Source organism: Gadus chalcogrammus, chromosome 12 (genome assembly GCF_026213295.1).
Source record: "Gadus chalcogrammus isolate NIFS_2021 chromosome 12, NIFS_Gcha_1.0, whole genome shotgun sequence".
Classification (NCBI taxonomy): domain Eukaryota; kingdom Metazoa; phylum Chordata; class Actinopteri; order Gadiformes; family Gadidae; genus Gadus; species Gadus chalcogrammus.
In genome coordinates, this window is record NC_079423.1 from 30,940,205 (window position 1) to 30,953,577 (window position 13,373).

The 13,373-nt window shown below is 52.9% G+C and overlaps 1 protein-coding gene across 1 annotated transcript in view; it reads right to left on the reverse strand.

The window, feature by feature from the left end:
• The window catches only part of notch2 (notch receptor 2), a 46,312-nt gene that overhangs the window by 24,183 nt on the left and 8,756 nt on the right, over window positions 1-13,373 (reverse strand). Inside the window, 3 exon segments of the mRNA XM_056604662.1 lie at window positions 634-767; window positions 1,528-1,735; window positions 2,285-2,559. Coding sequence (XP_056460637.1) covers window positions 634-767; window positions 1,528-1,735; window positions 2,285-2,559 — 617 coding nt within the window.

A 13,373-nucleotide genomic window follows, 5' to 3' on the forward strand; every position in this document is an offset into this window, starting at 1 on the left:
CACTATATAGCCTCATGTTAAACCCTTCCGTTTCCGAATATATATATACACACACACACATTTTCTTCCTCAGACAATTCCTGTCTCTCACACACACCTCTATTTGCATATGTATTACCATCATAGCAAAGCAAATATTATAATGGACACTGTTTTGTGTAAATAGTGTTGGATTGTGTAGTGTGAAACCATCGTCGGATACAGCCGACTACCATTAGACAACCCAGAGTAAAACTCAATGCGCTCAAATTACTGTTTACACATTAAACAACTATGGAAACTAAACGACACATTTATTTGTGGTTGACTTGATGTGGATGTCTTTTAAATCCAAAGACTTACAGTTAAGACCTGTGGCAACCTTCAATGTACCACTGTATGATTACTAAGGTCATTATTGTGGAGTCTCGTAGCAGAGTCTCGTAGTGCAAGTGACTCGGCACTGTATTTATGGGTCATTATATCTGATCCCCTTGTACAGTGGACTCCCTAACCGTCCATGCTAACAGTCGATTTTCCTCTGTATGCTCACAGCTCGCCTGTTTCAGGTGATTCCTAAGACATGGCAGCTTGTTGTCTCATTGCTCGGTTCTGATTGGCTCGACGTTGCCCAGGCGTTCCATGGTTTCGTACCTGGCAGGCAGTGGCACACGTAGCTGCTCTCGGAGGTCTGCCGGCAGGTGCCCCCGTTCAGGCAGGGCGACGGGGAGCAGGGGATGTAGGGGGTCTCGCAGTGGACGCCCGTGAAGCCAGGGGTACAGGTACACCTGTGGACGAGACACAGAGTTTTGTCGCCCGTTGGAATCGCACAGTTTAAAGCCTCCCATCACAGAACACATTTCAGGCACGGGATGAAAGCAAAGGCCGAACAATACCGGAGCCAGAGAGTCAGCGGTCGACCTCTGGTATACAATATAAAATGGACTGCATTTATTAAGCGTTTTTCTAAGGCCTAAAAAAAATAAAGTTTGGTTCCTGTTGGTTGTCAGTTGAGGTCATGGGTAGGTAGGGAATTTATTTTATTTTTTTATTTTATTTTTTCCAGCGGCAGCGAATGATAGGTAGGTTGTTTTCATTTAAAAACGAGAAAATTCGCTCATCCTTGTACAGAATGAAGAGGTGCTGTACAAAAACGTAATTATAGTTTGCATCAATTTTTTTTTATTTTTTTTTTTTAAAGCTCATAAAATAATTTGGGACGCACATAAAATGACAGGGTCGGTCGGAAACCGGAACCAAACCAAAACATTTTTTAAGGCCAACCTGAGGCCACTCAAAGTGCTTTACCATATTACCGAACATTCACGCACACATTCCCACACCGACGGCGGAGTCAGCCATGCGAGGCGACCGCGGCTCGTCAGGAGAAGTGAGAGTGAGGCTGTCTCTCTCAGGGACACCTCGACACTCGGCTAGGCTGAGCCGGGGATCGAACCGGGAACCTTCCGGTTACCAGCCGACACGGTGGTAAACGACGGGACGTGAAAACACTGCGGGGTGTGTGTGTTTCCGAGCGGCGGTCCTCACCTGTAGGAGCCTGGCGTGTTCACACACACCCCCTTGTTGTGGCACGGGGCGGGCGCGGCGGCGCACTCGTCGGTGTCGTTGAGGCAGGTGGGCCCGCTGTATCCGGGCGGGCAGGAGCAGACGAAGCGGCCCGCGGCCGGCGAGCTGCACGTCCCTCCGTTGGAGCACGGGCCGGACACACAGCTGTCCTCCCGCTCGCACCGCGCACCTGGCCACGACGACAAAAACAACAACAACAACAACAACAACGAGTTAGAGCAGCGGTTTGTGTTGCAACTCAGAAAGTGCAGCTTAACAACTAACCCTAACCACAACACTCACATTGAGGACGTTCAGCAGGACGCTTTCATCCGAAGCGATTTACAATAAGTACATTTGTCAGAAGAAAGAGAAACAACAATATACCGCTGTCGGTGCAGTGGGGACGTTCATAGAACCAAGTGCCGAGCGCTAACAATCGCTAGGTTAGCCCACTCCCCTTGCACAACAAAGACAGCTAGGATAAGACGCTACAGAAGTACTGTTTTTAAGTGCCAGGACGTACAACACACAATAAGTGCGTAAGAGGGGTGTGTGTGTGTGTGTGAGGGGGGTGATCTCTAAACAGAGAACACGTCAAGCTAAGCCGGGAGTCAACTTTTAAATCCCCCCCCCCCAAAAATAAATAAAATAATAATAATAATAATAAAACACATAGCGGATGGAAGACAAAGGAAGCAGCAGAGCCCAGCGGGAGCCCCCAGGGCGTGTCTCCCACCTGTCCATCCGGGGGCGCAGCTACACTTGAACTTGTTGAGGGCCAGCAGGGTGCAGCGGCCGCCGTGGCCGCAGGGGTTGTCGGGGAAGCAGGTGGAGTTCTCGGGCCTCTGGCAGTGTTGCCCCGTGAAGCCCAGGGGGCAGGTGCAGACGGCCGCGCCCGGCACCTGCAGCCCGGGGGAGGCCGGCGCGCTGCAGTTGCCCCCGTTGAGGCAGGTGTCCGGGCGGCAGGGGTCCGTGTGCTGGCAGTAGTTCCCCAGGTAACCCGCGGCACACCTGCGCACACACACACACACACACACAGGTAAAGGAGACAAAAAGGGAGGGGAGACAAAAGGAGGAGGTTAGTGATGGGGGGGGGGAGCGACGGCGTGCTACAAAGAGCGGCGCGGTCGGAGCTTTAGAGGCCGGGGAAACAAACGGGACAATGGAGACGGTTTCTGTCGTGAACCGACGGGACCCACATCAGAGAGGCGAGCCCACAGCGAGCACAACACATCAGAGGGCTGCTGCACACACACACACACACACACACACACACACACACACACACACACACACACACACACACACACACACACACACACACACACACACACACACACACACACACACACACACACACACACACAGTATTGAGGCATACAATATAGTATGCAAATACTCTGAGGTGAATACCGTTTGACTCAGTTGTAAAAGACAGGACAACAAATGAATAATGACAGTAAGAAAGAACGAGAGAAAGCGCACACTGTTGCGCCGGGGAGGCTTGCGGCATACAGCGGGTACGCATATCTGAGATCATTATAGCATTTGAACACTTAGCGGTAGGAGGTATGGCCTACACTAAAAAAGGAATGCTTAAGACAGAGAGACAGAGACACAGAGACACAGAGTCAGAGACAGAGACAGAGAGAACGAGAGAACGAGAGAACGAGAGAACGAGAGAGAGCAAGAGTGTGAGAGAGCGAGAGAGGGTGAGATCGAGGAAAAAAAAAAATTGGGTGCCATCAGTGAGGTGGAATTGAACCCAGCCATGCTCAAGCAGCATAACAGAGGAAGCTGTGGTCTTCCTCTTGGTGACGGGGTCATACCAAGGCCCGTGAGCAACACACAAGAGGAAGAAGAAGGAGTCGAAAGGCAAGAGGATGTGAGATTCCTGTCAGCCAGGCAGAAACTTAAACCAGGCTCACCAAACAGCCCTGAGCAGGACTCGTATTCCAATGCCTCCTACGAGTTACCATGGCAACGAGCTGATACAAATGGATATCGCACTGAAGAGTACGGCCTGAAAGCCACTTCCTTTGGAAGTCAAAAGGGAAACTCAAACGGGCTTATTACAATCAAGATTATAAAAACGACGCGTTTGTGTCGGCGCACTCGTCCACTCATCTCAGCCCTCTCGAGTCGAACTCTGCAGGCCACGCAGGAAGTGACGGGCGTGCTACGTCGTCAGTACTCAGACAGCCTGCCCGCTGCCTCCTCGAGAATCAACCTGCCCGTCGCTTTCTATTCCTCAGATCCACCACTTTCACTCGCCACTTCCCCCCCCGGCTGCTGTTACCAGTGACATCAGCCCTCTGCCAGTCAAACCAGGTCGTCAACACCCATTATTCATGTCGGCAGGCACACTCACGTCAGTGCATGTGCGTGTGTGTGTGTTTACGCGAGTACTCTGTTCTACAGAGAGAGCCCTCCTTTTATACAGGTGCAAACTCTGTTCTCCTATCTCCCTAGAGGAAGATAACTCGGGCAACACACACACACACACACACACACACACACACACACACACACACACACACACACACACACACACACACACACACACACACACACACACACACACACACACACACACACACACACACACACACACACACACCCCCCCCCCCCCCCCCGTTGTGAAACGGGGATGGCAGTTGTGAAGACGATCACGATGGGAATCATTGCAGTATCTTGCGAACATGGTCTGTATTTATAACGGTCCGCTCCACCCTCACACAGCCTGAACACATTAGGTGCGGAGCCCATGGGAAACCGAAGCAAGTCGTGAATCATGCCAGTGCAAAGGTTCACAAATCAACAAGTCCTGTGTGTGTGGTTGTGTGAGAGAGAGAGAGAGAGAGAGAGAGTGGGTGTGTGCGTGTGTGCATGTGTGCGTCTGATCTTCAAAAAGCAATCTGAACCAGCCTGGTCTCTTAAAAAGAATAACTAACTTGTTCCTTGTTGTCTAGCGTGCAAACCTTTATTTGCCACGAGACTCCACCGAAACTGAAACCCAAGCACTGGGACAACGCGCAGTTCTGTCGTGATTTACTCCGCAGAGCCGACATTCCTGGCTTTTTACTACGACTCTTTTGTCACTCATCATCATAAACTCTGCGTTCACACACATTGCTCCCCGCAGCGTTAAGTGAAGCTGGCACGGCTTCATCTTAATCCTTTGTACCGTCTCAACGTTGTGTAATATTATTGGATTGAAAACTCTGTTTACGTAAAGTTTTTTTTCACCCGTCACTGTGAAGAATGGACGGACGCATGAACAGGGCGCTTAACACAGAGTTTAACTTGTCTCACAGTTTACTTTCCATCGCATTATTAAAGATTTAATTTATGACCAATGACCCACATCCATTTCAAAATGTTCATATTGCAACAGTGGCTCACTGGCCTGATTCCCGATGTTGCATCATGATCAAACATTTCCAAACCCAACTTGCACAACAAGCCAATGATTTGCTGCGGACGACAATACTGCCAACATGCGCAAACACCAAACCCAACGTTGTGTTCCTCCCCATGACCGAGACGGACCGAGTGCTGAGCCGAAGGGTCTCGGAGCCATCTTCCCTCTCGGTAAACAAACAGGCGGGCGGCCGAGAGGTGACACCGGATCTTCAAAGCCCGCTGACCTGAGGAGCGCCCTCCCATTAGAGACACCGTGGGGGCCCGGCCCTCTGCCCAGCTCACCGTCCCCTGGTCGTCTATCAGCACGCCTCTACTGATACCTCCTGCACTCCATGAGACCAACACCAAGAATGCACACACACACACACACTCAATCACATACACAATCACGCTCCCACGCGCGCAAACTCAACCTCCCTCGGAGTAAACACAAACATGGCCCGGTCGAGATATCACAACAACATGGCCGCCATGGGAGTGAGCCGTGTTGTTGTTGTTGTTGTTCTGCGCCGCCCCTCCCTCTGCCCTGGGAATGACGAGCGACGTTTTGAGGAGAAATCTGAGAGTTGTTGGTGGTAACACTCTCCCGTCTCTCTCAGAGAGAGAGAGAGAGAGAGAGAGAGAGAGAGAGAGAGAGAGAGAGAGAGAGAGAGAGAGAGAGAGAGGAGAGAGAGAGAGAGAGAGAGAGAGAGAGAGAGAGAGAGAGAGAGAGAGAGAGAGAGAGAGAGAGAGAGAGAGAGAGAGAGAGATTTCTGAGAAACTACAAAACAGGCACCTAGATAAAGGAAGGGGGAAAGTCAGAAATAGTTTCGAAGCATCTGAGCCTAGCACTGCTACTACCCTCCACACTCTCTGAGAGACAGACAGGCAGACAGACAGACAATCGCCAACTTCCTCTGAAGTCTTCATGAGAAAAGTCGAAGGTGTGGACAGAAGAGATGCCAAGTAAACTCAATTAAATCCCAATCAGCGTCATCAAGCCGGCGTCGACAGAACTAAAGGCCAAGGCGCTGGCGGCGGCGGCGGCAGCGGGCTAAGCTGGTGGTGCAGCCGGTATCAGTGTGAGACCAGGCTGCCCCACCATGGGAGACACCGAGCCGTAGAGACAACAGACACGACTCCGGCCCCCACAGAGCCTCAGACATGTGGCCTCGGCAGCAATGGTCTCAGACGCCGACTGTAGCGTGTGAGAGGGGTCTCTGGCTGTGCTGCTTCGTGACTTCAAAACTTTTGGCCACGGCGAGCACACACGCACGCGCACGCAGGCGCACGCACGTCGCTTGGCCTGGCGCTTCGCACACATGTGTGTGCAGGCGCGCACACGCTCACACACCCATTAAGTTGCACAGTCGTGTCTGCTTTCATGGAGGACTCGGAGCAGAGGGTGACTGCTGCCAAACTCCTCTATAGGATTCTTTGTTGCGCTCCACGTGGGACTTTTTCCCTCCCTTTCTCTGCAGGCTCTCTCTCTCTCTCTCCCTCTCTCTCTCCCTCCCTCCCTCCCCCTCTCTCTCTCTCTCCCTCTCATCCATCCCCCCTTCATGGGTGTCAGATTTCTACAGCTGGTTCATATTAGCACACCCAGCTCTCCCTGACCCCCCTCTCTCTTATACTCCTTCTACCTCTCTGCCCCCCCGCAACCACCCTTCCTCCTCCTCCTCCTCCTCCTCCTCCCACTGACCCTGCCTGTCGCGGTTGGCCATGGGTGTGAGTAGCGGTGCGGAGAGGACCGGATGGGGGGGGGGGTAGTTTTACCGGTCACTCACTCACTCACTCACGTACCGTCCTCTCCCTCCTCTCACTCCTCCACTGCTCCGTCCGATCCCGCCATCCTTCTCTCCCCGTTGGAGCCTCACCTCCCTCCCTCCCTCCCTCCCTCCCTCTGGCACCTCCAGTAGGCCTCTCCTCTTCTCCTTTGTCTGCTGCCTCACTCTTAACCCCCCCCCCCCCCCCCCCCCCCACCCCAAACCCAAACTATCTACGAGGAGCGCTTAATAACTTCATCATGGTCCTCTCTCCCCGAGGCAGCGAGTGGGGGAGAGACGGAGAGAGGGAAAAACACTGGCTCACGTTTCAGACCCTAGATCTCTACATCGTAGGTGCTTCCCTCCGCTTGATTTGGAATATATAGACGCACTGTACACTGCCATCCAATCAAAAAGGCAGCCGTGTTCCTGTGTAAGTAGCAGAACATGATGAACACATGAAGCCTGCAGGATCCACGCCTTCAAATTTGAGCTTCTGAAGTTCGTAACCCCCCTTTAAAGTATGACGATATACACATGAATAGGATTTATAGTATTACTCAGGTAAAATGCAGATCACTTTCACTCCACAGTCATCTTCTGCTTTTCTATGATAATGAACCTTGAAGAGGCCATTTCATTCGAAACCAGGCTGCATAAATAACATGACGGTGTTGGAGAGGGTGAGATGTTAAATGAGCAGAGCGAGAGAACAGTTCCAAGTGTGTGCCCGACGTCATGGTATAGAGTTTCCAAGAGGAATGAAAGAAAAAGTATTTCCGTGCAAAAAAACAAGAGAAGGAAAGTGAATCAAAAAGAAAAACGAGTGAGAGAAAGAAAGAGAGAGAGAGAGAGAAAGGGACACACACACACACACACACACACACACACACACACACACACACACACACACACACACACACACACACACACACACACACACACACACACACACACACACACACACACACACACACACACAGAACTAAGGCGTGCGGTGGAGGGCGGAGGCCAGCCCGTGTGGTTACATCTCAATGCTCTGTATTTAGGTCCGCATTTAAAATAAAAGGATGGGGGGGTGGGGGGGGGTGAAGGGAAATCAAACGCTCCTAAGGCCTGTGGTCGCCCGTGACAGAGCCGCTTCTGTCCCTGGATGCTTCCCTCGCCACGGCCTGCAAATGTTCTTCTCTAATCATCCTGTTCCTGTGGTTGCTGTCGCCCAATCCGCCACAATGGACTGGGAGGCCCCCCGGCTCCCAGTCAGGGTCTGGGCTTCCACTGGGAGCCCTTGCACTGGGAGCCCTTGCACTGGGAGCCCTTCCACTGGGAGCCCTTGCACGGCGCCGAAGGCCGTGTTCGGAGGTCAGGGCGCTCCGATCGACCGGCCGGCTGGCGATCTTTATCGGCCGACATTCTTTTAAAACATCGGTCGGATCGTGGTCTTTATAGGAGGGCGGATCAGATTGTGCCGCACTCACGGGACGATTTCTTGTAAGAAGGCTTTAGAAAAGGATTTAGAAAAGCCGTAAAAAAACTGTGTTGCTCATGTTCACTGCCAAAAAAGAAGCGGTTATTGAGTCATAGCTCGTTTGTCATCTCTTAAATGCGATAGTCGATCAACAGTATTGCAGGTCACAGGCCCCCCCCCCCCCGCTGGGCTAGTGACGTGGGGGCCATCGTTACCCCCTGGTTGCCTCTGGTTACCCCCCCCGCTGGGCCTGTGACAGGTTGCCACTCGTCCCCGCCGCCCCGACCAGCGGCCTTAGGCTCTGGTCGCCACATTCCTCACTCATCTGTAAAGCCGTCTCTGGTCGAGCATCTTTATGTGCACGGGAACACACACACAAATAAACAAGTGTGTGTGTGTGTGTGTGTGTGTGTGTGTGTGTGTGTGTGTGTGTGTGTGTGTGTGTGTGTGTGTGTGTGTGTGTGTGTGTGTGTGTGTTACGGCCAGTCTCGCATCTATTAGCAACAAGCAGCAGGACAGCTCGTCAAGGCAGGCTGGCGGGTCGGCCACAATGAGCATGTCTCACACACACACACACACACACACACACACACACACACACACACACACACACACACACACACACACACACACACACACACACACACACACACACACACACACACACACACACACACACACACACACACACACAGCGGCCTTTGCCAACCCCACTTCAGCACTCTGCGTGCCAGTATGGCAACGAGCCCAAGGTGCCCTCACCACACACCCCAGTGTTCCTTATCACTGCGGTCCCTGGTGTGAACCACAGCTCGCGGGCTGCCAGGGCGCTTGATAAGTCTGTCGGAGGGCAGCGGACTGCGGGGGGGGAATTCACAGCATTGGATTCCGATCGCCGCTCTCCCCTTTGTTTACTCTGGACCAGGTCATGTGCGCCGTCTGGTTATTATCTTTGCGATTGTGTGTGAATGTGCATGTGTGTGAGAATGTGGGTGTTACTGTGTGTGTTAGTGTGTGTGTGGGTGCTAGTGTGTGTGTGGGGGTGCTAGTGTGTGTGTGGGGGTGCTAGTGTGTGTGTGTGGGTGTTAGTGTGTGTGTGTGTTAGTGTGTGCGTGGGTGTTAGTATGTGCGTGGGTGTTAGTGTGTGTTAGTGCGCGCGCGTGTGTGTGTGTGTGTGTGTGTGTGTGTGTGTGTGTGTGTGTTAGTGTGTGTTGGTGTTAGTGTGTGTGGGTGTTAGTGTTAGTGTGTGCGTGTGTATGGGTGTTAGTGTTATTGTGTGTGTGTTTGTGCGTCTATTGTCTCCGACGTAGTATCGCAGTGGTGTGGAGCTTGCAGAGTGAAGAGCAGCGTGGAGGAGAAGGAACCCTTTCGCCTTCCCACACCGCGGACAAAGACAAAGGCCGATAGCGGCCAATCGGTTGGCAGAGCTACAAGCACACGGTGCCGACAGGGGCGGGCCGGCAGGAAGTCAACCGCCTTAACTCAACATGGCACGCACGCATGGCGAGCATCCACCATCCATGACTAAAGACGGTGATGGTGCATGTCCCAATGCAGGAACCCCGGTCATGTGACAAGGCACTCATAATGGATGCCGTTAATAAACGAATAACGAGCCAATGATGAACAGCCATTAGATCCAAACGTTGTTACCATGCTCCATGAAAGACGGACTTGAGGGACACTTGCATACTAAGCATAGCCCGTTTGAGCTGTGACCTAGATGAGCATAACAGGTTTAGAACCTCATAACCTGAGGTACTTAGTGCAGCAAACGGACGTGCCAAGCGGATTATATTTACACGATGGTGAAACTGGTGCACTTGCATTGTACACACGGACAGACAAGAGAAAGGACGAGGGGTAGACTGACATTAACTCTAAATAACATGAGGACCTATTCACCTCGACACATTGCTGACATACGGTGTTTGTGTGCTTCTTGCGTGAACCTTGAGTCATTATTGAGTGGTTAACTTTAGTTTCCTCTTCTTTTTCGAGTCCAAACTCTTCCTGACACACTGGCAGACAGACAGACAGGCAGGCAGACAGACAGAATGGCAGGCAGACAGACACAGTGGCAGACAGATATAAACACTGGAAGACAGACAGACTGGCAGACAGACACACATTGTCAGACAGACACACTGTCAGAGAGACACACTGGCAAACACACACACAGGCAAACACACAGACTGGCAGACAGACACACTGGTAGACAGACAGACAGGCAGAATGGCAGACAGACACACTTGCAGACAGACACACTGGTAGACAGACAGGCAGACAGGAAGTCTGAACCCAAGAGGCTCCGGGCTCAGGGCCGGGCGTGGCACCTCACGGGCAGTGAGGAACCAGGGGTGACGAAAGTGGAAGCCACTCTTCAGAGGTAAGCCGGTCGGACCGCAGAGAGTCAGAGGTTAAACAGGGACGGCAGAGATAATGGGGAGAGCGGCTTGATCTTGGGGAGGATGGGGGGGGGGGGGGGGGGTGTAGGGGGATTAAGGGGCCAGGTGAGCCCAGGTTTCCATAAGCATCACACCCCCTCACAGCAGAGAGGAGGGGGGGGGAGGGGGGTGGAGAAGCAGGAAAGGAACTTAGTGATGGACAGCTTAATGACAGCTTGATGAAGGAGTGGCAGTGACAGGGTAATTTCTCTCCATTTCCCCATTGCCCCCCCCCCCCTCTCTCCCCCCCCCCCCCCTCTCTCTCTCTCTCCCCCCCCTCCCCCTCCCTCTTGACATAAGCAAGGAGCTGTTCTGTGAGATTGGCCTGCTCGGGTTACCTCGAAAGAGACATGGTTCTTTATTTTTTTGTCATCCTCCTTCCTCTGATGGCCAGGGGGCAAATTCTACCTGTCAGATGAAACAGAGGTACACCCCCCCCCCCCCCCCCCCCCCCACCCCCCACCCCCTGTGTGGTGCTGTCTATAGGGTGCACCCCAACACCCCCCCCCCCTCCCCCAGTGTGGGGCTGTCTTTAAAAACAGAGAGGGGGGAAGACAAGGGGGCTTTAGTGTCTGGGAGGGAGAGGGACGGCGAGGCCGAGAGAGAGAGATACGGAACAGGAGACGGGTGCATCGGCGACGTGCACCCTGGCCTGGGGAGACACAGGGGCTCCGGGGCGACGGCGCTCGCTCTGAGAGGACGTGCCTTCCCCCGGCCGGGTGCTAAATCATGTCGGGGAGAAGACGCCATCGCAGCGCGACACGTATCCAATGGCCGAACACAAAAGGACCCGGTGGGACAGTGACCGACACACACGCAGGGTTCCCCAGGTGAGGCGCACACACAAAAACACACACTCACACACGAACAGACAGTGTAACAGACACACACACACACACACAGTCATATGCACAGACACACACACAGTCATATGCACAGACACACACACAGTCATATGCACAGACACACACGCAGTCATATGCACAGACACACACAAGAACAACACACACACACACAGACAGACACTCGTATGCACATCTTTCTCACGCATTCACAGACACACACAAAGACCGACACACACACACACACACACACACACACGCACACACACACACAGACACACACACACGCAGAGCTCTCTCCCACACACCTCAGCTGCTGGCTTGCCGTCTCACCGGTTCGGCAGCTCCTCGGCTCTGTGGCCGCGGGGCGGTCGGCCGACCTCTCCCAGAAACGCTCTGGCTCTCTCAGTCATACCTGGCGTAGCGCCGCCACGGTGGAGGGCGGAGAACAAAACACAGGAAAACAGCTGCAGCTCGCAGTGTGGGAAGAACGGCCGGAGTGGAAGTGAAGCGTTATTCTCCCACCGTCTCGTTTCCTTATTCCAGCCTCCTTCACCTGCCCTCACCGTCTCACCTGTAACGGACCGATTGTGTTCCCACGGCGACGCAACGCAAGAACCACGCAGACGCGCTCGACGCCGTCGTGAACCTCTTTTGGTTCAGCGTTGCGTTTTAGTGAGCGGACCAATCACAGCCCTTGCTGCTGCGTCGCCGCGACGACAAGGTTGCAACATTGGGAGGCGCACGTCCGGCCCTTGCGGGCGACGCAAGGACGGAACGTGTTCGTGAACCCCCTTTGCGTTGCGTCGTCGTGGAGCCATAATCAGCCCTTTAGCCCCACCGGTTACCAGCGTTTAGAGGAGACCAATTAATGGGGGATTAGTGCTGACAGTGGGAGGATCACGGCTTGGCCCTCTGGGGCCTCATAAAGCACCTCATCATCCGATCTGATTCCATGCCGTGTACTTCCTGCCCAATAGCATTCGGAAATCACTCAACTCCACTTTTTAATAGAATCAGAGACGAGGCGCCGACACACACCCACCGTTCTGTCGCCGCCGGGGACACCCATCGACCTGGCACCTTGGTCGGTAAACCGGTTCAATTCCCAGTCCGATCTACCGGCCTTGTGGGGTCAGCTCTCCCTAACTAACATTTTGAAACCCGAGCTAATTGTAGTGTTCTGCTGACCCCCTGGGCCATTCTGGGGCATAATGTGGCTTCAGCCAAAGTTTGGCTGTTTACTTAGAACCAGTCACCATAAATATGCTGGGACGGCTAATAAACACATAATACGACTTTAAGACAATGAACCTATTCACCAAAGGGGAGCAGGGCAGCCCAATAAGAGTGTGTGTGTGGCTATAGTTAATCAGCCTAACAGCAATCCTGCGCTCTGTCAGCTGACTGTTCTGGACAGAGCGCGCCTCTCTCTCTCTCTCCCCCTCTCCCTCTCTCTCTCTCCCTCTCTCTCCTCCAGATAAGTGCTCTCTCTACGACGGCTGTTATCCTCAATGTCATCATCAAGTACCAAGACAAACATTTACTTGTAAAAGTCGGAGAATGGCATGCCAAGGTCTGGAATCAAAAAGGGAACGATGTTATTAAAATCCGAAGGCCTTCATTTGTGCCTTTATTTCAATTGCCTGAATTCTTTTGGGAGTCCAACAACTCAGAAAGCCAACACATCTAATCCAAACCTCACCTCCTCCCTCAACCCCAACCCAGAGACTATTAATCACTCTGCTGATGACTATGTAATTGTGTCTGCATTGTAAACCTGTCTCAGCAGCCCTAGGTCTCAATCCTAGCCAATAAAAACGGTATTCCTTCTGCATCAAGTCCGTCAAAGCCTCTTCCCGCTGGCAGCATTGGGAGCACAAGTTGTCGTGTGAAA